Raw genomic sequence first — 24545 nt, forward strand, 5'->3', positions numbered from 1 at the left:
CCATCGACTTTTTTAACGAAATGGATATTGGACTCGTCAATATTTCGAGATACAAACGTGAGTTATTTTCAATAATAACAATATTCAGGGACTTTTTTTACCTTACTTTTCAAAGTAAAGAATTGCTTTTTCATTGTGAGATAAATTTTGAAAGTGGGTTCAAATTCAACGCATTTAAAAGTAAAACTTGTTGCACTTAGAGTCGCTTTGAAATATAATCCGCGCTATTTAGAAAGCACTTTAGAATCGTCGTTTCAAATATCCATCTCAACAGCTATCCATACGCTTTTCGGAAAAAATCGCCCCGCGATAAGAGCATGCGAAACGTGAGAGACTCTTAATATCGATTGCCGTGTTTTCTTTATCTACAGAACACGGTATGCATAACGCGATATGGAGAGGCGTTAAATGTCTTTCGGAAATTCGTACCCATAAATCTGCGCTTTTATATATATATATATATATATATATAATATGTACACTGGAACCCCGCGTTAGCGTACTCCGCGTTAGCGGAAACTATCCCCTCCATATGCACTCGGCCCACATGAGTAGCGTGTGTGGGGATAGCAATGAGCAATGCAGTCGCGTATTTCACGGAGTGGGAGTGAAACCAAGCAATAGGAGATAACCCCGCGTTAGCGGACCAAAGCCCCGAACAGTCCGCTAACGCGGGGTTCCAGTGTATATATATATATTTTTTATTTACACATACACACCTGTAGCTGATGTATGACGGTCGAATAAAATAAATGTGAAATTTTTCTGCTCGCGCATATGTGCCCGTTCATCTCGGTACAGTACAAATCCGAGATAGGGGATGAAATATTAACCCTCCGCGCGACCCTATCGGTCCGCTCATTCTCGAACTTCGTAGCGCGCGGACACACGCGTGTTGCACGAAATGACCCTGATTTATGCGCTAAACCTAATAAATCATGAGTTTCTCGGATGAACAGAAGCACGCGACGAGCATTCAATGCCGACCCTTCGAGAAAAAGGCGTTTGATTGATGGAATTTAATTATATCGTAAAAGTTTCAAAAATTGTACACAGATTTGTACGAAATGTGTATGCAATTAATACAATCATGTAATTTTTATGCTTTTTGCTCGTTGCTTTTTTACTTCTCTGACCTCCTTCCGCTGGGAGATGCATTTTTATATCAGATCGGAAAATGACCGGTGTATTTCTTTCCGCGGCGTAAACGCATTTTTACGTAATTAACTCATGTCTTATTTGAGCACAATAATTAGAGTGCTTCGGGCGGAGATATTAACTTTTAATTAAACTATACTAGAGCGCCAGAGTAGCAAGAAATTTTTATTTTACGAGAAGTTAAATATTGAAGAAGGAAAAAATTGTAGACTAAATATATCTGATGCAAAGTGGAAGCCTTTTACTGTAAATATTTCACGATGTCCATTTAATATCGCTCCCGTTTTTTAGCGAGCGTTTTTAAGGATGTTCTAGCGTTAGATGATATATGAGACAAGTCTATAATACATATATAAGAAATTCGAAAGTTAATCAGCAAGTAAACAATTGATTTGAAAAAATTCTTTTGATATTTACTCTATCGGATAATTAGAGATATTTGCGTATAAGATAAGAAGTAAAAGCCATTTTAATTACAAAATAAATATTGTTCTGGTTTTTATTGAAACATATAATTTGAGAGAAATTTATATTTTTCAAAGAAAAGCAAGATTTGTCAAATGGGCGGCAATCAACGTTGTATGTCAGTTGTCAAATTTGAAATATTTAATTTTAATTGCTACATTATTATTTCTTATGACAATGAAACGTTTTGAAATAATTGGATTCACAATCAGTTATGTAATAAGTGTACAAAAGGTATACTTTTAATCAGATATTCTTAAAACATATTTTTCTCAGCGTCACAAAATTTTCAAACACCATCTTTCTAAAAAATTAACAATTCCCTCATTTTTCGTTAACCGCCCGTTAATATTTAACCGCCCGTTCAAACATGTATTACCACGCGTGCGTTTTGTTAGCAATTATTAATATTAATACATGTAAATATTGAATACGCTACCCATATTACAATAATCACCGGAAATTCCCTTTCATAAATTTTAAAGCTAAACCAACAGAGGCCGCACAATGTCGAAAAAAAGGTTGGAAACTTGTGCCGTGAACGACGATCTCCGGTTGAAGATAGACTACCCACAAGACACAATAAGTCTGCGAAAGTTGTCCGTGGTTGAAGGGATATCCGGTCTTTCGGTGACATCCTGCGCGCCATTATCGGCATGCAAGCCGAGAGAAGAAAATCCCTTGTGCCCCACGTCTGTACGATGCACCACGATGCTCGCGACGGAACGCCCGCGCGCCCACGTAAGTTCTGTCGGAGACAAATCTCGCGTGCGTTATGACCGGTCGGACATCGCGCGACGCGCACACACACACACACAGGCGGAACAGATACGATCTCCCGGATGGCGGGAGCCGTATTTCCAGGACCATTTCATGCGCGATTTAACGCGCGATTCGTCCACACCCGCGCGCACAATGGCGAATTGGAGGGAGGGATCTTCGAGGCACGTGAAGCGAGATCGACGTGACGAAAAGTCGTGTTCGGTCGTCCGATCAGAACCGCTCGACCGGAAATCGAGACTGCTCCGGGCTGTGCCCCGCGCCCAGTTCCAGAACACGCGAGACTTCACGTGTCCGATATGTTAAAGCCAAACGGCTTCGAAGTAGATTACGCCTCGCGGAATCCGACACCCACCACGCGGGGAGGGGAGGGGGGTGGTCCGCTTGTTTAATTTGCGGCGTTGAATTTAAGCGACGGCGAGCCAACACTGGCGTTCTGTAATTAGAACACTATCAATGACAGCTAGCTCTCCGCATAAACCGAGCTGACGGGCCACGACTGACGGTTACGATTTCTGGATTATACGATCGGGCGCTTTGACGTGCAATCCGCCGCCACTTGTCATTAGAGGGATGGCGTGAAACACTACGTGCGCGAGTATTCGAATGTTTGAACTGCGGAAATGCATAACGGAAGCAGTAACGCGCACATTTTCGCTTATTGTGGTCGACGATAAATTAAATTCACAAATCGCGACGAAGGACCTCTCCCCCCTGCCCGCAGTTTCACGAACAGTTCCTAAATATTTTGACATGTTCAGTTTCGATTAATTAGCAAAGAATGATTTTGCTGCAAATCTGAAAATAATTGTGTCGGACCATTAAAATAATTATATTATTAAACGGTTAAGCTGATCGTTAGAATGTCAAAACTACTTGCAGCAACGTTATCACGTTTGATCGTTCTACATAATTATTTTCCCGATCCAGCATGAAGTTATTCGTCAGAGCTCCAGTAAAATTTTTAGATACCGCGATAAAATTATTTGCTCCGTTGTATAATATTTTCGTCGCGACTTGGTGAAACTATCGATCGACGTTTTCCCCAACTGTATTGCTCCTTTTTATTTTTACGTGCAAGCACATCTCTTAAAGTCCCGTGGACTCACGGAACGGAGAGGGGAAACTCGATCTCGGAACTTCGGCCCTCGTCGTCGTCGCCTTTTCTTCTTGAGCTTCGGAATCGAATCGCTTGTGCGCTCCGACGGCGGAAATAAGGGGAGCACAGAAACGCCGTATATCGCCGGTCCACGTCGAAATGTATATCGCGGATCCGTCGCCGGGCGTAGCGTATATATCGCGCGTCGGTTCGCCGACCACGTGTTTCGCCTATGTTTAGAAAACGCGGCCGGACGTTGTTGTCCCTCGGCCGGTGCACCCACGTCGACCAGGCGCCGATCTAAACTCGGAACGAATAAACAATCGGCGGGGTATATCGTCGTACCTCCCGCTTTGTAAACGGAGCCCACGTCACCACCGCCGGAGGAGAAGGCGCGGAAGGGGGCGATGCCTTTATTTCAGCGTGGGCGGCGGGCGATGCCTTGCCGATCTCGCCGATCACTGGACCATTGTTCCGAGGGGTCGCCGCGAAAATCCCGATGACGATGGATCCGGCAGCCTAATTGCCATCGTCTCTCCTCGAGAAACCGGAACGGGATGCCGCGTCCAGTGACTCGGGATTCTGAACTGTACACATATTTCCATCTCTTTCAATTTATCCGTGAAATTCCGCTTTCCTCACTTCATTATTACGGTTATAAGATTCGCTGTTGTGTTTTCTAGACGTATAACATTTGCAGGCTTCAAGCTGAAACTGTAAATTAAATTTAACCGATTCGTGAAAAAAAATTCGTGACGCATTTATTTGAAGTTCGCAAAACGAGAATAATTATTAACATTAGTTTCGCGAGTCTCCCGTGTTTGACACGTTTGTCCACGTCGGCAGCATCCTTTCAATTCCGCGGCCACTCACTTTGTTGGCTCTTTTAATTCCAATTCAATTTCGCTCTCGAATGCGTATCGGAGGAAAGCTTTCTCTTTCTCTCTCTCCACGTCCTCTCTTTCTCTCTTTCACAAAATCCCGCGTCACCGCAGCGGGTGAGTGACGCCGCGTTTTCCCGCGACAAAATCGAAAACTGATTTCGCGCGGTAAACGCGCCGGAACGATAACAATAATCAGGGCGATAAAATCGCGCGTGATAAATATTGAACGAACGTCAGTTATCGCGCACTTAATGCCCCGTCGGTCGCCCGACCGCAAATATTCGGCGTCGCGGTGCGGTTACGCCCGCGTTTCGTCACGTCGCATCTGCGTGCAATCAATTATCCAAAAGAGTGCCGTTTGTCCACGGTATAATGAGGGAAGTAGAGAGAGAGAAGGGGGGAAAGGGGGTTGCGCAGCATGCCGGGCGGCGCCGGCCGTCGTGCGTGCACGAAATGCAAATGCACCGCGCCGGTACGTCTCGTGACGCGCCGTATTGTCGCCGCGGAAAAATCACTCGTAAAATCGCGCGCGCGCCCCGTATTGGGATTCCGATTCCCCGATCGCAAATCGCCCGTCTGGGCGTCCAGTGGCGTAGACAAAGGGAATAAATGAGAGCTGATATCGCTACGTAAGCTGAAACCTTTCCAGGGATTGAAAAAGTGAAATTTTCGAAATGCGACTCTCGCTAAAAATTTCCCGCTGAGAGTTTTTTTTTTTTTTTTTGGTGAATCTCGAACTGTAACGTTTAAAAGCGTATTTTTATAAATCTGTTTACTCTATACACATTCTCTTTTTCTCTATTTCTGTTAAATGTGAACGGATCAATTTTAAAACAATTGGTTGTGTTAGCTATTAATGTCTTTTTATTGTTAACATTTTTTTAATTGTGAAATTCATGTTTTTTCGACGCATTAATTTTTGTACGTTGTACGTGTTACGACGGACCTCCGTGAAGGGGTCTTTCAAATTTATTTGCGACAGTTTGAAAAGCTTGCTACGTGTTACGGAATAAAACAGATGCGGCGCGAAAGATGTGACACAGTCGAAAATCCTTGAAGATAAATTCCATAGGCTTTGTTTGAGAACGATTTTTTTTCTACCACCGTACGCCATTGTGAAGTAACCACAAACTTACGTGCGCCCATCGATGGCACGTAATCCGACTCGCTTTCTCTCTCTTTTCCTCTTTATTTCCGCTTGCCTTCTTCACCCCTAAGCGGTCTCCGAAATCCGTCGAAGGGGCGCCATTCGTATGCGACGTAGCAGGTGAGAAGATACAAAGGTTCGGTCGTGAGAGAATTAAGGGCAGTAAAGTGGAATTTCCGATATCGCGGCGAGAATGGGGGTTGGAATTTTTCACTCGGTATCAATTGCCGTCATATCTGCCGGCGAAAGGTGAACTTCAACTCACGTAAATTATTACTCAAATTGTCAGCTTTTTAGATGGCTCTTTACTTAGATTGTTTCTAAAACAAAGTGAAGTTGTGGCGACAAAATGAAAGTTGAAAAAGTCTCAACTGAGACTCTTTCAACTTCCATTTTGTCGTCACAAATTCAGATACGATCGAATGATATTTATTGGACAAAATACATGTCAATATTACACTTTTATTATTTATCCAAAATTTATTTTTATTAATTTTATTTATTATTTTTTTATAGAACAATTATCTCTATAAGAATCCACTCTTTCTTTTCAAAGAAAACGAAACCATTGCCGTAATAAAGATAAATATTTTTATAGAGATTATGTCGAGTCACTTATAAACTCCTACAGTTTGCATAAAACCTAAAAAATATACGTGGCACTCGATATTGACGATTTAAATTCAAGATCTTTTTTTTACTTAAAGTTGACTGACCGTTCTTGAGAGAAGTCGAAACACAGATTATTATCTTTATACGAAATAAATTTGACATATTGTTTCGTGCACGAGTTTATGACGAATTCATGAACAGATTTTGTAACGTCAATGAGCACAACGTACGCTCTTAAAAATGTACGTGTTTATTCTAAACAAATTATAATGTTTCCGGTAGTCGCGACTTCAGTCAAAACAATTTGAATCTCGAACACGAAGTCTAGATGCGGACAGTTTTTAGTAGATCCACGCGCGACGAATACAAATGAACACGAGCTACGCATTTTTTTTCAATCCGTCTTCGATAGATTTACGAGTTCCTCGTACGAATATTCGTTTCAGTTATGCTTAACAAGCAGAGAAGACGAAGTATGTCCTTAAAATATTTAACCAGTGTCTGGTACGGAATATCAAGTTTAGTTAATTGCTGACATTGATTTCTTTAAATGATTTATTACGTAAATAAATTATTACGATCGAGACTTCGTAAAACATTCTTGTTTTCGAATCAATTAAATATTATTACAAGCTTAATTAGGCAAGTAATGAACTTCTAGAACGTTAGAGAAGTTTCAGAGGGAACTTCAAAGAAGAAGCAACATCCCGAGAGAGAGAGAGAGAGAGAGAGAGAGAGAGAGAGAGAGAGAGAGAGCTTTTTGATAAGAAAAATGACTCGGTCTTATAATAATAATTAGCGGCCTTCAAAAATTTACTTCTTGGTATCGCGAATAAGTCGACTCACACGAAACTTATTCGACGGTTTGGTTATTTTATGGGCCACCTGTTAGAACGAGCGCTCTTTACCGTTTCGCAGTCTCGTCCTCGTCGGCAATCGTCGCCTGAAGGATCATTCAACCGACTTGAATAAGCTTTTCGAAACACGTGTAAACGGAATGTAAAAGGATATCGTACGTGGTTACGATGTGTCACAAATATCCTTAAAGTTCAACAGGACCTCTTCAAGTGGACCTAAGAAAATAGGAAAGATTGTCGCGAGATCATCGACAATATCTTTTCGCTATGAATCCTTCGACAGATTTGAAAGGCTGACATTTTTTTAAATAAAAAAGCTCTCCGTATAAATATTCAATATGCTCTGTATTTCTTTACGAATTCGATCACGTAATTAACGATTAAGAAAATTAATCATATTCTTGAAGTGAATTTCAATTGAATTTTACTGCAATAAAGTTTCAACGCGCTTTAATCAACTGGAAAGATAAAGTGTGACGGGTGGACATTCCCGCTGAAGAAAAATCGCCTTTTTTTTCTATACTGCGTCTGAAGAAGCTGCGATTGAGGGAGGAGAGCATCTCGTGCCATCGGACTTCCGAGACACCCTGTAGACGAACGATGATCATTTAAGATCCTTCCCCTACTGTCATGAGGTCTCGGTGAGGTCGCACGAATGTCTTCCGGCAGCGAAGATTAACGACGTCTGAGAACGGTGGACATCGAGGCGACCGCGACGGACGCACGCCCGGCGTGCTGCTGCTGCTCGCTTGCTTTCCAGGTGGAAGAGGTCAGGAAGCTCGGCTTCGTCCTCCCGTACACGCGTCCTGACCACCGCGTCATTTTCCTCCGTCTAGACGACAACGGCGGAAACCGGCGACGATCCTCTCGTGCAACCAATTCGACGTGTCCCCCTACAAGTCGCATAGGGTAATGCAATATAACACGTGGAAGAGGGTGTCTCCTAGCAACCCTGTGTCTTCTCACCCCGCGTTCTGTCTCTCCTCCCCCCATCCCTCTCTCTCTTTCTCTCTCTCTCTCTCTTTCTCTCTGTTCTCTCTCTCTCTCTCTGTATCCGAAACCGCCCTTGCTCTCTCCCTCGTCCCCTAAGCTTCGTCCTAAAACACCCTAAATCCTCTGCGCAGGCCGCGACAGAGCGCACAGCAAAGTTTCGCTCGTCGCGTTGTCGCAGGTGCGTATCTACGTACGCGATCCGATTTCATCAGACTTTCGCAGTTTCGGAACTTGCGCCGGAGAACGTTGCGCTAAGAATATGGAGGATGAGACAACAACCCTGCAAAGGTCACCCTTATTCCCATCTATTAGGGAACATTTTAATAGGTGATTTACTGTAAAATTAATTTGATAAAATTTTAATCTCTCTTATGCTACTTCCAAATTATCTTTTATGAGATAATCGAGAGAAACGAGAATTTTATCGAGTTAATTCTATTTTGAGTAACGCTTCCCTCGAAGATGTAGTTTTAATTGGTAGTTTTTCTCAGATTCGCGTAATAGCTTCCAAGAATTATCCTCGATAAAACTCTGACATAGACATTTGCCTGTGCATTTATAATTGGCTTCAATCATCGACTTTAGTTTCTGCTAAATACTAAAATAGAAAGACCGACCTCGAGCTTCCAATTAAAATCAAATTATGAGAAAATTCACGCAGAATTTAACGTAAATATTTATCATCAGTTAACCGTTGGTAATTTATTGCCGCTTGCTTGTTTCGTTGTTGCTCTCATCGGGTAACGGATGCTGAACGGATTATTCGATAGTGAAAACGTGAATCAATCCCTGTTGCGATCTCGAAAGCGGAATATGCAACTTTTATCGGCGCTCGTCGGCAGTATATCCGTACTCTCCGGACTTACATCAGTTTGCATCGGCGCACCCGGTAGCCGCCGGTCGGATATGGGCTATGTATATGTGTGTGGATCGATGGCTATCCGGTCGGTTTGAATATTTCAATTCGCGTGCAATTGCGCTTACGAATGCAGTAAGAGCAAAGTTTCCCGGCGTCCGTAAGACACAGGATTACCGAGCTGCTTCGCAAAAGAGATCGCTTTACGTTAGTTTATGCGTTGGTAACGATTGCGATATAAAAGTCGTCTAACGTAAATATAGAAATGTGTATACAGATAGCGAAATATATACACTTTGGAAGGTGAAAAAGGTATACAAGACGTTTAATAATTGAATAAATAGAGTGCACTTTTTGTCGCAGATGGTTTTATTAGTATCAACAATTTTACAAGTGTCACGAGCCAAACTCTGAAGTCACAAATCGCTTTTACGACAGAGAGCAATTATCGAGCCGATCGCAACTCCTGTTTCCAGTCCGTACGAAATTTCGCTTAAATTCCACACCCGAGGATACGCCGGACGGGACGTGGCAACGTGGAGTCAACTCGGAAACATTTTCCCGTCGACCTCGCAATCGAAGTGACCCTCACGCACGAACCATCCCGCTGATGGCATCGATCCTGAAGGGGGTTCCCGGCGCGTTTGTGTGTGTGCGTGTTTACACGTACGTACGTGTAACGTGCGCGCCGACGACGACGACGACGACGACGACGATGTTTCGTTCGCACGCGGTACCTCGCCGAGCCGGCTCGAGGCCCGCCTTCGATCATCGGGCGCAAACGAGTTTCGATTTTCAGCGGCCCGGCCGTGGGGGGTGCCACGACTGCCACGTGAAACTTCACAGGCGCGCCTCTTTTTCTCGCACAGCCACGTGTGCACACATGTCGCCATTGAAGGCACGCGCGCGCGTGCCTAGGGGGAGGGGGGAGGGGATCGTCGAGTACAGAGAGAATCGCACATGTCAGGGATGAGCTGCTGCAGACCCCAACGTTTGTCCACGTGCCCTCGCAATTGTCGCGGGTGATCGTTAGCTGTTGGGTTTGTCGGTTTACGAATTACAAAACGCGTTAGTTGTTTCACGATCGTTGCGAATTCGGCTGGATCTGTCGCTCGCACACTCGAAACAAAAGCTTGGTTTGCAGGAAGATTGGGGAAAGGAGCTCTCTCTCCCTTTTTTTTTTTGCAGGGAACGGATAAGGAAAAGGAGTCACGACGCCGCGAGGGTGGATTTTTGATGGCTGCCAGTAAATATTTAACGGCCATTTCGCTGCGGGATGACATAATGGCGTATACGCCCTTCCGAGAGCGCAGTTATAACCGTCGTGCCCCCGTAATGGCAAGCGCGAGAGGATTCTCCGGGGACACATTGTTCCGTTTAGTTGGCGGGAGAGACCGCCAAACGACCCGCATTTGTCGCCGGCGATCAATCTCGCGAGATATAACACGCGACATAATTAACTTTACATGTAATCCCCCCTTTAGAATGACGTATGTATACGTCGCCGATACCGGAACAAACGGTGAGGAAGGAGCGACAATCGCGTAATATTCTACGCAGGAACGAAATCTTTCAGTTTGAGCAAAGTATATAAGATGCAACGTGGGACGCAACTTTCTCGTTGAAATCCACTCTTTGTTCACGAAGAAGTCCCTTTCGAAGTTGCGCGCGTATTTACGACTGTAATTGCGACGATACCCCGCTCGACGACATCTTTCTCATCTTCATCGCCGGAGGGGAGGCAAACATCTTACGTTCAGACGAATCTCGAAGAAGACAGAGAGGCAGACGGGTAAAAAGCTCGAACGCAACCGTTTGGCATCCGTCGCTGCCACCGTGTCTCGATCGCATCCCCGACTTCCTGTCGGAAATTCCAGTTTTCCCGAAGGAAGTGATTTAAAGGTTCGCCATCCCTTACCTCCCTCTTCCTCCCCCATCGAAATCTAAGACAGGAAGGCGGAGGGAGAGCCTCGTACGGATCCCGGGGTGGGCTTCGTGGAAATTCCTGTCGTGTCGCTTGCCACGCAAATATTTGGCATTCGCGAGACCGAGCCTTCTCCATTAATTTCCGCCCTATTTTCAATTTCAGTCAAGACGCTTTACTTTACCGCGCGAAGCAGCCCGTCGCCGCCAATCTCGTCGTCGCTCCCGGTGCCCCCCCATCCCTCCCCCTTTCCCTCCTTCTTTGGGGATCCGCAAACATTTAGGGGCTGCAAACTCCGGGGGGGTTTCCGCCGCTCGTTCTCCACGGTGAATGCTCGCGACGGTGCTCACTCGATGGCTGTTGCCATTTGTATTCCGCGGCGACGGCCGTACACGGGGTGTCTTTTCATCCGCGAGCTCTTTGTACGATCTCGAGTGAACTCGGCAAAAATGCCAAGACGTCAATGGTCTCAGAATTATAAGAAGCTTTAAGAGTCTCGGCGAAACAGCCTTAAAGAATGGCGAGGAATAACAAAATCTCTTTTCCTCGTTGACTTCATTCGGAGAATTTTGATGTAGAAACTTGATTTAAAAAATTAACTGTCGAGATATAAAATTTTAAGGGTGAAACTTGAACGTGCGGAAAAAAAATTTAATGCAGCTCACTGATATTTAAAGTTTTCGAAAAAATATTGCGTGCACGGTAATTCAACTTTAAAATGCATTGGTCGCGAATGGGATGCGAAAAAAAAAAAGTTTTGCAACGGTTAATCCTGTTAGCGGTTTAAACATTGCCAGGGAATCGCAAATGTGTATGCGACTGTGTTGGCCCCCGGAGCGCACTTAACGAGAGGAATATTCATGACACTTCGAGTAATATAATGCACTTTTTTTTTTACTTGTTAATTCGTTTCTCTTATTAAACTCGAATCGCGGAGTGCAACATGCGAGAAAAGGAATAATACAATTATCGGAGAAATATTCACGGTTAACATCCCGAGCTCGACAATATATTTTTACAAATTGTTGGTAATAATAATTTCTTGGCCATAACACTCACTCATATATCACATATATGTGAAATTTAAGCGCTTTGGCATTCCAAAGAAAAAGCTTTCTCCCAATACTTTTTGTTCGCCGCGGCTAATTAAATTAATACTGCAGCCGATCCGTAAAAGATAAACTCACGGCGTCGTTAGGGAGCGCGTGGTGTAAATTCACGACACGCCGCTTCCTCCCGATTCGTCATCCTTATCGCCGCATTTTTTTAGCTCCGTGAAATACGTATCGCGTTTTCGTGTGCGTATACGTGCGTGAGTGTGTGAAGGAGTACTTCGGCATTAATCCCCGAGCTTCCACACATCCGCCGTGACGTCGCGAAATTAATCTCAGGATACCGCTGTATATTGTTTCGGCCGGCGCGCAATTAATTTGCATTCGCGTGATCCGGTCTCGCGCGCGCGCGCGCGCGCAAACATTGTTTTTTATTAGAGGGAACGCAATGCGCCGCTGGGACATTAAACACGCGTCGGGACTCCCGTGCGTGCGGCCGGCATGATTTAGCTACGCACACAGAATTTGCTCGCAATTAGTCACCCTTATCGATGCACTTAGCGCCCACATTTTTTCCCTCCCCCACGCCACGTACGCGGTGAGATACCGAGGATGAATGACGTTCATCGCCGCTAAATCTGTAATTGCAGATTATTTCTGTGAAATTGCGACGTAAAACCCTCTTCGCACGTCGCACGTTCTTCATCTCGTGAAAACACGACGCGTGCTCTGATTCCAAAAATTTTTTGCAACCAGCTGTAAAATTTAACGCGACTCGAAGTGCGTCGCAGATAGATTTTTTGTAAACACGAGATTTATTAGGAGAATTATTATATATTATACAGTTTTTTAACGGCGGGAAAAACCGATAACATGATTTGATAAATGTGTGCGTGTGCGCGCGAACGCGCGCGGGAATATCAAGGGTAGCATGAAAAATTCATTTGCGCGAAATCGGACTTGACATTTTTTTCGTTTTTCGCGCAAAGTCGGTGGATTATTTTATGATGCTTTTCGAGTGTACTCGCCGGATACTCGCGGTATACGTTCCGTACCCGTTTTTTTTCCTCCCCCCGCATGCGACGTCGCATGATCGTGAATGATACGCACGGCGATACGCGAGAGATACATTGGATCGCAGGATCGGATTTCGCGGACGCCATTTGAGGGGGGGGGAGGGTAGAAGGGAGGAGGGAATCCACTTACAATGGAAATTTCTCCATTTCCCGGCGTGGCGTTTTGCATGCGCCGCGCGGGGAAAGCTCTCGCGCGAGTCTCGATACCTCGATATTGACAATTATCGTCTGGCAAACACGCGGCCGCTATCTCTCCCTCCCCCCCTCTCTTCCTCTCATCTATAAATATTTATTGGCACGTCAATATTTCGATTCCATTAGCGGAGTTACCTTGAGTTAGCACGTACTATATCTCGTCCCGATTGTAGAGCAAATACGTCTATCGTTGCTTCTGCCGCTGTTGATCCGCAAATGCGAGATGCTTTTTACATAAGCGTGTATTGTTAATTTCATTTTTGCGATAATTAGTTTTATATATTTCTCACGAAAAAGTGCAATACATTGTTTAAATTGCTCGTTGTGCGAAAAGGTAAAGTTACAGCTGCTTAGGATATTTATATCGATTTTCTTAATAAATTAATTACATTTTTAGAATCTCGTATAACTCAGTTTCCGTAATTTCCTTTCTGACTTTATTATGTTTATTTTGTGTCTTTAATATTTATTGTAACAAATAATTTTGATCATTTTTTTTTGTTTTAAACGGGATAGCAATCGATGGTGAAAATAGCAGGCTGAACAGGTCTTTGCAGGCATTTACGAGAGCGATCGGCTTTCAGACATAAAAACTCGAATGAGATGTTTAAAACGGAAACGTTTGATTTATCCTGCCGACCATCGACCACGCGCTCTTCAAACGGGACGAGCGTAATAATTGTTTTTTAATCCGCGCGTGCACGCGGATTGATCCCGACGGGGAACTCGCGTTAACGATAATTTATATTGCAAGTGCAGTAAAGGCGCAATTAAAAATTACTGAAAGCGTTAAAAATATATTTCTCATTAAATATTAGAGGGCCGACGCACGTCGAAAATATGGCGGGAGGTGCGAATTATTGTTGAAATTTCGCGACATAAAATAATAATAGCTATAGTAGCTTTTAATGAGGAACTGTAAATCAATCGCGCGTCAGGATATTTTATCGGATGTTAATTGAACATCCGAATAAAGTGATTTACAGGCGTGGTAAGTCACTCGGAGTTACATCGCGGGCGTCAAATGTACAAGTGTCTTTTGTGTCACGCGGCACGGGCGGCGCGTAAAAAAACGCGGTTTCCCGTCGACGAGCGAAAAAAGATGTCTCGCGAAGTTGGAAAGGGTGTAAAAAGCGACATGTCTAGGAGCCACCAACCCTTCGGCGGGAGAAACGCCAGCGATGGCACGTAAATGCGCCAATTTTCCGGGAGAGGACGGGAAAATGCCGGGCGGATTGGATTTGTGATCGCGTGTGCAGCCGATTGTACATGAAAATCGAGGATATGTGTACGTAATAGAAATATTAAATCGTCGGGGATAGTATACGCTATCTCATTGTGCACTGCTGGGGGTTAGAAAACGAGAACAAATATCCATTCGCTCATTATTAGATTCTATTTTTAACTTTATCGCGTTCTATATTTTATTCGCAGCGCGGCAGTGCCGTAGCTGAAACTTCGGTTTTTTAGTTTTTTGAAAGTTTTGAGAATTACGATTATTATTTTTGATAGCTGCTTGTCAAGGCTAATAATGCAATATTCCGTTATTATAACAATTTTAATATTATTGGTGCTAATAAATATTTTATAAACCTGCGAGGAGTTTATTGTGAAAAATAACGTTCTAAATATATAAAATTTATAGAAATTATAATATATTAAAATGTTATTATGAGATTCCATATCCGATGATCAAAAATATTTTTCCATTTGTCAGGATTTTTCTTATTTTGTGTTTTGCACGCACGTCGACATTTATATTTATTAAAAAAAGGAAAACCTTCGTTGATTTTACTTAAAAAGTATTCCTTAAACTCATCTGATCTAATGCGCGAAATTTTTCGCCAGTCAGGGTGTGCCTCGGCTTCCTTGACCCTTCGCCGCATGAGGTCCTTTTTACCATGCACACGATCGTGTAAATTGTATAAGCGTCAATCGATAACGTGACGTAACGACGACGAACGCGCAAAGGCTGACCTTTCGTGTACAAAAAAAACTATATAAAAAATAGATAGCTCTGAAGCGGGAGAGCGAGAAAACGGCCGTGTCGCTCGAGTTAACCAGGGAGTTAATCGGCCGTTAAGTCAGTCCGGTGGAAACGACGGCGTTGCATCGGCACGTGTGCAACGTCGCCACACGTTCTCGGGACGAATCGATCCTGGAACTGACCTAAGTTTAGCGACCCTCCCCGAGGGTAAAGCGGCCAATGGATCAACCATGCCGACCAAATTACGCGCAGCTGGCTAATCTCGTATTAAAATGTGGTTTCCGACACATCAGGTCTGTTAAAACAGATGGTTTTAACAATAGTTTGAAATTCTCGGTCGATTCGTCGAAAAATTTTCACGTTTGTACATACAAAATGCGATTAATGTGCGAGTAAATATTTGCTTTTAGACTTCTACATCATATGATGAAAAAAGATATATTTTATTCCTCTATATATTTTTTAATTATATTTACAAGCACGTTTTTTATGAATGATAGTTTTTCTTGTTGAATCGTAGAAAAAATAAAATCTATAAATGAAACATAATTATAAACGGATGTGAATGGATCATTCTGTTTTATTTTTCTCTTTAAAGTTTAACAAATTATTTGTAGACAGCCAAAATGGAAGCAAAATAGCATTCCGGAATGCGTCTACGGTTGAGAAAGTCGCGGTCGCCAATTTCTGACCGCGCGTACATTCGTCGTGGCCGGCCATTCCGGAAACACGTCGCGACGGAAATCCCGACGCGCCTCGGCGGCGTCGCGACGCCGCTAACGAACGAACGGCGCGGGCGACGTATAGAGCCCCGTTACGCCTTGAGCTTTTACTTACCGCGCGTTCCGCCGGAGCTCTTACCCTTCCCGCGAGCTTTTAGCAGCCAAGCCGACCTCTTCTTCCCTCCTCCTCCGCCTCCTCCCAGAGTTCTCTAAACCCTTTTAACACCCGACCCGGACGGCGACGACGCGCCGAGAGATTTATCGCACCTGTATATTGCGAGGCCTCTCTTAATCGCTCGTGAAAAGCCCGCGACGCGCGAGCTTTCCCGACCTTCGACGGCGGCTTTCTTCGCGCAAGCCACGTATTCCTCGAACGGAATATTAGAAGGATATTAGATTCCTAGTAGAGATGGAGATATATTCCCCCGGGGGAATATTTGCAGCCGTGAAGAAAGACGCGTCTCGAGGAATGCCGCGGAACTCTCCGCGATGAGAATTTTTAATGTGCAAACGTGGTACAACGAAGGAACGAGAAATGAACGAACGTTTCTGACAAGATACGACTTGTCGCTGATCTTCCACGGGCGACAACGAGGATGAAAGTCTCGTCGTATTTTATTTATTGGAGCAGCACGGACTGGTCGCCGAGGATTTTTATTGCCCGGTAGAATTGCGCTACTCGCTGCGATGGAGAAGGGAGGGAGAGACAAACTCCATCGTCGTAAATCGCTTCCTCCCTTGAATGTCGCTCGTCTTTTCTGTATCGCTCCGAATAAACCTGCGTGCCTATCGATCCGAACGATTTTGTCGGAACTTCGCCGGCCGTTACCCTCGATCGCCTTTGTCAACCCTTGTAGCGGGTACTTGCCAACACCGCGGCAAGTCTAAGCTAATTTTATACCGAACCCTTTCCCCCTCGCGGCAAAAACCTCCTCCCTTCCCGCTGCCACGCTCATTGGGAACTTTGAGACACGTCGTAAAAGTAATCCCGATTCATTTCCACGGGATTGCCCGTGTCGTTCTTTTCTCTATCGCCCTCTCCCCCACGTCCCTCTCTCGTACCTCGTCGATCCTATCCAACTTGCCAACCGCCTCTCTACCGCTGCGAAGAGTTAACGAGAAAAGTAATCCAATTTTGGTCCAGCAACGGGGTAACCCGATCGGATTGCGCGGTTGCGCCTCATATCGCTGCAGTTGTTCCTGTTGTTCGGAATAGAAATCCGAGGGTAAAACCTCGCTCGGGAAAACTGTTATGGACAATTGCACGCCTTGATTTACGTTGTTTAAATAATTTATTTGATGTCTCGACTTCAGGGAGCAGAGACGCAAGAGACCGCTTTATAGAATAGTAATTTGCATCCGTTATGGAACTCGTTTGTCATGTAAATCTTTATATTATAATTACTATGCAGCCGTACTTTCCTTGCTCCAAACGATTTGTCAATACATTTATAAATTAATTAATAAGGAGTTGTAACCCAATAATGAATTATTTATATAGTTTTTGCAATTAAAGTATTTTTCAGCACTTAAACGTTTTGTTTGAAAAAATTAAGATAAACACATTGCTGTTTACTGATGTTCTTGCAGGTGCACACACACACACACACACACATACACTCTCGTCGCGCTCTGTTCTATAATGCAAGGAACTTACGCAGGAAAAGCAATCTCGCGGGAAGGGACTCCGGCGAAATCAGGCCTCGGTTGCCGCGGCGTCTTGCCGGTTTATTCGCGGTACCCACGGGAAAATCGCGCACGATGACAAATCTCTGTGCCACGTGTGTGCAAACATCGTTTCGAGACTTGATCTCACCTGGGGAGCTTGATTCAATTACACGCGTCTCGCAACGCGATTCCAGCGATCCGCGATCAGCTGTATGTTCGTCACATCCGACGTCACATGCGATGTTTAAGCGACGACTTTGCGATCGAGGCTAATCAAATATAATTTACAAGTGTAAACAAACACGAATGAATAGCCTGTCTCTCTTGCCCTGGTAACTTGGAACAAGTTGCTCGTTCAATCGATAATGCTCCGGACTGAAATTGCATTGATATATATTTTTTTTATCGCGAACAAATTTTTTATTATTTATATCCGTCGCTGACGTACCGGGAATCGTAATGTAAAAAATAATCATAATACCGTTGAATTGTGAATGTTGACTTTAAAAAATAATGAGATTTTATTTTTACAGCGTTTGTATAATTTGGGAGTTTTTTTTCCGCATTTACGGGCGGCCCTTCGGCGCGCTAAGCGGATTAAACCGACGACGCGAATCCGGTAATTACCCCGCGAGGCGTTGCAAAGGATTACGAGCCGTAATTCTGCGGCGCGTGCGGAGGTGTGCGTGGGTGCGTTTCGAACCAACCACTGCGACCGTGAGCGCGACGCCTCCGAATTTACCCTCCGAGTGCGTTTCCGAGTGCCCTTGAGGAAGCGAGGACGCCCTCCCTTTCATTGGGCGGATCGTTTCATTGCCAAAAAATGCGCGCGTTATTCATCTCGAAGCACCAAATCGACGGTGGGCCCGGTAGACGAGGGGGATGATGAAAATCTCGTCGAATGTTTCCTGTTTTCTGCCTAACAATGGCACTTATACGCGAACGATTTCTATTGCGCCCACAGAAGTGATTCTCACCCCATTTCACGGAATCCACGAATAAATTTTAGAATACTTTGCCACGCTCGATTAACACTCTCCCCGGTTACCTTATCTCAGCAATAAACGCGACTATTTGTACGATAAAATGACCGCAAGTTGGCATCACCGTATTTTTGCGACATACACTCCGTATAATTGTTTAGATTGTTTAGATATCTTTATTAGAACATTGAGCCTGTAATAATTGGGCAATTCTTGAAAAATAAGCTTGTTAAGAATTTAAAATAAAAAATATACAGACTGTTTTCGAAGCAAATTGAAATTACTGCATTTTGAGTAAACAGTAGCAGCCAACTACAGCCGCTTCCAGCAGGAACAGTAATTTCTGCGTTTAATTTACTACTTGACACCCGTTAATGCGAACATGTGCCCAAGTGTGTTTCCCCTCACCGAAGGGAAAACAATGTCTTCGTTCAGCCTCCTCGAGTCTGGGCTCTTTGTGTACCTAGGTAGACGTAGATACGTTCAGATTCTTAAAACTAAATTGCATTTACCGAAAGTCTCGACGAGTCTTTCGCATCGAGACTCTTCTCTTCTTCAAACACACTCGAGTCGCGGTATTTAGCCTGAAAACATTTCGCCCATCGTTGTCTCTCCTCTCTCGTTTCTTGCAATTTTTCCATCTACGAAAAAGCCGATTGAAAAATGTAGAAGTGCTTCTTGTAACTTTCCTTTCATCGTGTTCAGTTAATGATGCAGTGTTATCAAAAATATTAAATGTAACAAAATCAGATCAATATCATCAAGTTATTCTTGACAAAAACAATTTGCTAATAGTCAAAGACCAAAAGTACTCCGTTTAAAAAAACTAAATTTTTCACGCAGAAACAATCGTTAGAAATTTTTCATCTTACATATTTAAGAGCGCACGATTATTTTGATTAAACGAAACACTGTCGGGCCTTGATTGTTAATTAATGATTTTTTTTCTAACTTTATTGATCTTTAGCATTGTCCTCGCACTTGTATAATATATTTTGGCACAAAACATAGGTATGATAAAAGAGAAAACATTTTCATAAATATTTTAATAATGAAATTATAAATATAATAATAATAACAAGTACGCAGACCATAGTTTCTGCTATAGAAGATACGTTGATTGGCGGTTCATCAAACTTGACATAGAAAGACAAAAAGAAAAAGCACATGTCATCTTTCTTTATCTTCCCCTCAGGCGACAGAATTTTTGAATTCTGTCAAACGTACCTAGATCACGCTTCACTGTCTCGGCGGGATATTTTTTCACTGATTTATATATTTTTTTCTTTTGTTCGTACAGCGAAGGAGCTTAAAGTATGCGGCAGCGTGAGGAGCGGCGGCGAGGTGTGCTGCTCCGCTGACATGGAAGTGAGATTGCAGGCACGGGCACGCGACAAACACGAGAAGGCGGCCAAAGAAACTCTTCAGAGAATGCACCAGGTCCTGTCCACGCGGGCAAACAGGTTCCACAGTGAGTAGCGCCGTCTTTTTCCGATTTTGTCGATAAGGGAAACCATGTGACGCGTGGCGATGCCCGATGGGAATATTGTGGGATGTGTGTTGTCTCTCTCTCTATCTTCCTTCCCCCTCTTCTCTCTCTTTCTCTTTCTGAATCGGGGAGTTGAATGAATGGACGAGGGGGCAGCAAGAACGAACAAAGCTTTCCTTTGTTGCTTATTATCGACGAAGGAATTTTAAGGGCCGCAAAGTACGCAGTTGAATATTAAAAAATTATTTTACTCCTATCTTGTAATAATAATAATAATGACAACAATATCGAGTATTTTTTTAAATGTAGTTCTATATTTTAGATATAAGATTGTATTGTTTCCAATGGGAATCTTTCAGGATAAAGTAGGCGGAAATTAAATTTCGTATTCAACGTTCGCGATTAACAAGTCTCTCGTGTTCCCGATACAAATTTCAGCGTAAACCTCCCCCCTTCCTCGCCCCTCTGCTTTTCATACTCTCGCAGCATTTTGTCCGCTTTACACCGACGAAACTTTTTAATCGCCTTATTCAAATCCTTTTAATCCACTTATTCGAAAGTAACGCGCTGTACTCGTAAATTCTGAATCCGGAAGTAAAGCCAATATTTCCTAGTAAGAGACCCGAGTTTCCAGCAGTCGGAAGGACGGAAACGGAAAGGTGACTCTTCCGTTTTGCATGTTCGACAAAGTTTTTTGAAAGATAGTAATGTGTTTCTCTCGCTTTACGATTGCAAAATAGGATTGAGTATGCTGGAAGAGAGATTCAGAAATCACTAGAGAAACTTTCGCGAAAGGGAGCAGCAAAGCGCTTTTTGTTAAATAAAGTATGAATTTACGGAAATACAAAGAATCGAGAAGTAGCAACCTAAAATTTTACGGTAGTAAAAGTTGAAGTAAAAATCTCTTTTTCCTTCTTTCTTTTCGCTTTTTCGCGACTAAGTGTCTTTTCCTCGCCCTCGGCGAGCAGTTTAATCGGCCGGACGTCACTCGGAAGATCACCCTCGGCGAACATCTAGTCAATCCTTCGGGCGAACTTTTTAACGGGCACGCTCGAAACATAATGCTCGGTCGAACGCACACACTCTCGCCCGTCCTGAGCGTAGGCTGCCGTAGTGGGCGGAGGGATGAAACGAGATTTCAGGGATAACAGCAGCCACGGCTCGGTGCGAAAGTGGATGTTGACGACCTCTCGCTGCGCTCCTTCAGGTCGAGTGTGAGCTCGGCTCGCGAGGGTTTTTTTTCTAATTAAAGGGGAACCGCGGGCTGCATCGACGAGGGTTTCACGAGAGTCGTACAAGGAGGCGCGTGCTCTCACGTGATGTGCGGATACTGTCTTGTGTGTGAGCTCGAAGACAAAAATGATACTGCAAAATGACGCGTAGACGGTTTTTTTTTTCGTACGAAAAGTCGCGTTAAAAAAATTTTTTGCGTAATACACTTGTCATTAGTCACAAAACGAACATTTCTTGACCTTGGGTGGAAATCGCGGGAGCGCGTTGTGGAGAATAGAAAATGACATTTTTACTGCAAAAGTACTAGTATATCTCGTATATTTCATCGTTTGACAAGATTGGAAGCCGCCGCGACTGCGCCGCAAATAAAAGCGTCCTTATTGATTTGTTATTCGGCGATTTATAGGGAGAATCTGTCACACCTTCGCTCACGTAAATTGCGCCGGGCGGAGAATCATTGGGATATCCGCCGTTACCTCTCGTTTCCTCTGTATTCGTACGATTCTGACGGTACTCACCCCTCCCCGAAGTGTTTCCGCATATTCGCATTTGCATGCGCCTTTTAGATATCCGAATCCCGAGGTCGGGATGCCTGAAATTTGATTTGCCTGAGTTTGCACGACGTTTGCGAATACACGCAATTCAATATAACGAAACGGTATACGAGCACATGCATATTCATGTCGTGCGCAACCAGGTCGCCATATTCATCCATTTTCTTAATTTACTTCTCCCTATTTTATTTTTCAAGAATTAAAATAGAATGAGTAGATGAGGCGCGACGCTGTAATTGGTGTGTACAGAAATGAAATGCTTTAATAGCAAGATATAAGAAATGATAAATCATATTTTACTTTTATTTGTCAAAATTATTTTTGTAAAATTTAGTCGTACAACCTTATAGAATTATTTTTTTTTATTCACACAAAGTAGCGCTATATCGAGTTATTAACAAGGGAAGTGTCACAAGTGTCCGATGCCAATATGATTCTTCTTGAAATATGTTGTCAAACACACAAATTGTAAGAGACACGTATTTTTTTTCATGTTTAGAGAGTGAAACACCTCTTTGAAGAAAAACATTTTTCTTTCAAAGCGAATATCGATGCCGAAAGTATGAAAAAAATTTTGTAAAAGTTATATGATTTCAAAAGTTTTTTGAAGTTGTAAAAGAAAAAAAACTTTGTTAAAGAGGTAGGGGTGTTTTATTAAATAAAAAATTTTTTTAATTTTTTTCATTTACAAATTCAAAGTACTCTTAAAACCCGTACAACTTTTATTAAAAAAATTTTTTTCTATCTTTTATACTTCCGACAATATTCGCTTCGAAAGAAAAAAAATTGTTTTTTTTTTTTTTTCAAGGGGATGTTTCACCCTTTAAACATAAAACGCCACACATTAAAAAAAAACGTGTCAGAATCAAATTGGTGTCGCACACTTGTGACACTTCCTTTGTAAGTTATAAAACTTTAAGAACAGATAGGAAATTATGTTCAAGTTTCACTTGTATCTTCTACGCTGCTGTTCCGCTTATCTTTTGTTGCATCCGATATCCGTCAAATGTCTGTAAGTCTCGATAACTATAGCAACACCACCCAGGACATCTATCTACTCATCTTTGTGTGCCGCAAACAGATGCGATTGCATCTAGAGCACCGTCTGTTGCGCTACAATTAATAGTTGAATGTTGAACGCGAAGTGCACCATCGTAATTAGCGTAGGTAGCGTTAACAATTCACACAATACGTGAATGCCCTCGGAATGCCTGTGTCGAGAACGATAATTATTCGGGGCTCTCTTGAAGCCGTTTCGAACACTATCCGTTACCGTGAACGCCAGCTGCGTATCTCGAAGAGCAACTACTCCGTAAGAGAACTTCACCGGGGACATTGTCGCGTATAATGGAACGCGCGGTCCATTGTTTAAATAATCTCTTACGTAATTGCGCTTTTTGATAATTCCTCGCGCATTATATTTTGCAAAGCGCCATTTTCATCGAAACAAGCATTAGTATTTCGTTTTATTAAAAGAATATTAGGAACAAAAAAGTATTTGGACAAAATTACAAATAAGATTGTTATATAATAAAATGTCCGACTAATATATATGATCACTTAGCCACTTGTCATACTCGATGGGGATCGAGAGAGACAATTTAGCTTCGGCTGCGAGAAATCGTGTCATCATGTCGTAGAAACCTAAATGCATTGTAAGTTTCGCGAGACTTTCCCCATCATTCGTAGAATAACGATGAACGAGGAAAATCGTATTGACTTTGCACACAGAATGTCTAAAATATTTACAAATTTTGTGGTTTATAGAAAAAGAAATTTATTTATTTGCGCATGAAGAAGTAATTTATAAAATTGAAGAATTGACGCTGGAAATATGAAGATAAAAAATGTGGAGAAAGCAGAAAGAAAGCGGTGGAGACAAAAAGACAGAAAATGTTCTTTATTAATTAATAAAAAAAAACTAAAAATATTTTAATTAGAGCTACAATTAGTGCTACAATTTCAATTAATGTTATAATTTTATGTATAAATATGATATCGGAAAATAACATATTAATATAGAATCATAAATTGTTTTATAAAAATTTTTTTTTTTTTTTTATTTAAGAATAAAAGAGTTAAGACTAGTTTAATTCTATACAAAGACACACACACACACACATCTTCGTGTACATTTCATATAAAAACGATGGAAAACTCATGTTTCTCGTAAAGACTTTAGTAGACTCTGTCTAGCGAAGTGCCGTCTATAGTACGTATCAGGTGCCAAAGTTGGGCGATGGAAACCGTCAAAGGGGCTTCAGCCGTAAAAGCCGACATGCAGTGGAAAAGATGAAAGACCGCCGCGGGAAGGTGCGGCCTTCGAATAATATCGTTAACCAGGATCGTCAGACACCCGAGAATCCTTTCCGAGTTGGGACGTGTCCTAATTTCCGCGATAATTGCTGACACCACGGTCTCGCGAGTAAGATTAAAAATATTGATCAAAGATATCGCGTGATAGACATTGATTCAGAAAGTCTTTCAGAAATTATTAAGATTCTATAATCGAACGCGCAATTCCAACTTGGAATTCTCTGCCGGAAGACACGTAGCTCGTAGTATTATACATATTTTTTTATATTCGTGCAATTTCGTCGCAAAATTTACTTTTCCCCAAATAAGTACATCAATATTTATCAGGAAATTTTTAACTGTTCAAAATTTAATATTACATTCTCATTTATAGATTATATATTTATACATATACTCTAATTTGAAATTTAACGATGTGTTTTAATTTTATTTGACGTTAATTGTGAACGGATATTACATTTTAATTTATATGCTAAAGAAAGATACGATGTAACA

At 42.6% G+C, this 24545-nt stretch overlaps 1 protein-coding gene across 1 annotated transcript in view; it reads left to right on the forward strand.

Annotated features, from left to right (window-relative positions):
* LOC105834002 (glypican-6) overlaps window positions 1–24545 on the forward strand; it is a 127089-nt gene that overhangs the window by 90927 nt on the left and 11617 nt on the right. Inside the window, exon 2 of the mRNA XM_012676179.3 lies at window positions 19759–19929. Coding sequence (XP_012531633.1) covers window positions 19759–19929 — 171 coding nt within the window. The remainder of the gene's footprint in view (window positions 1–19758; window positions 19930–24545) is intronic.

The sequence above is a fragment of the Monomorium pharaonis genome, chromosome 6 (assembly GCF_013373865.1).
Source record: "Monomorium pharaonis isolate MP-MQ-018 chromosome 6, ASM1337386v2, whole genome shotgun sequence".
NCBI lineage: Eukaryota > Metazoa > Arthropoda > Insecta > Hymenoptera > Formicidae > Monomorium > Monomorium pharaonis.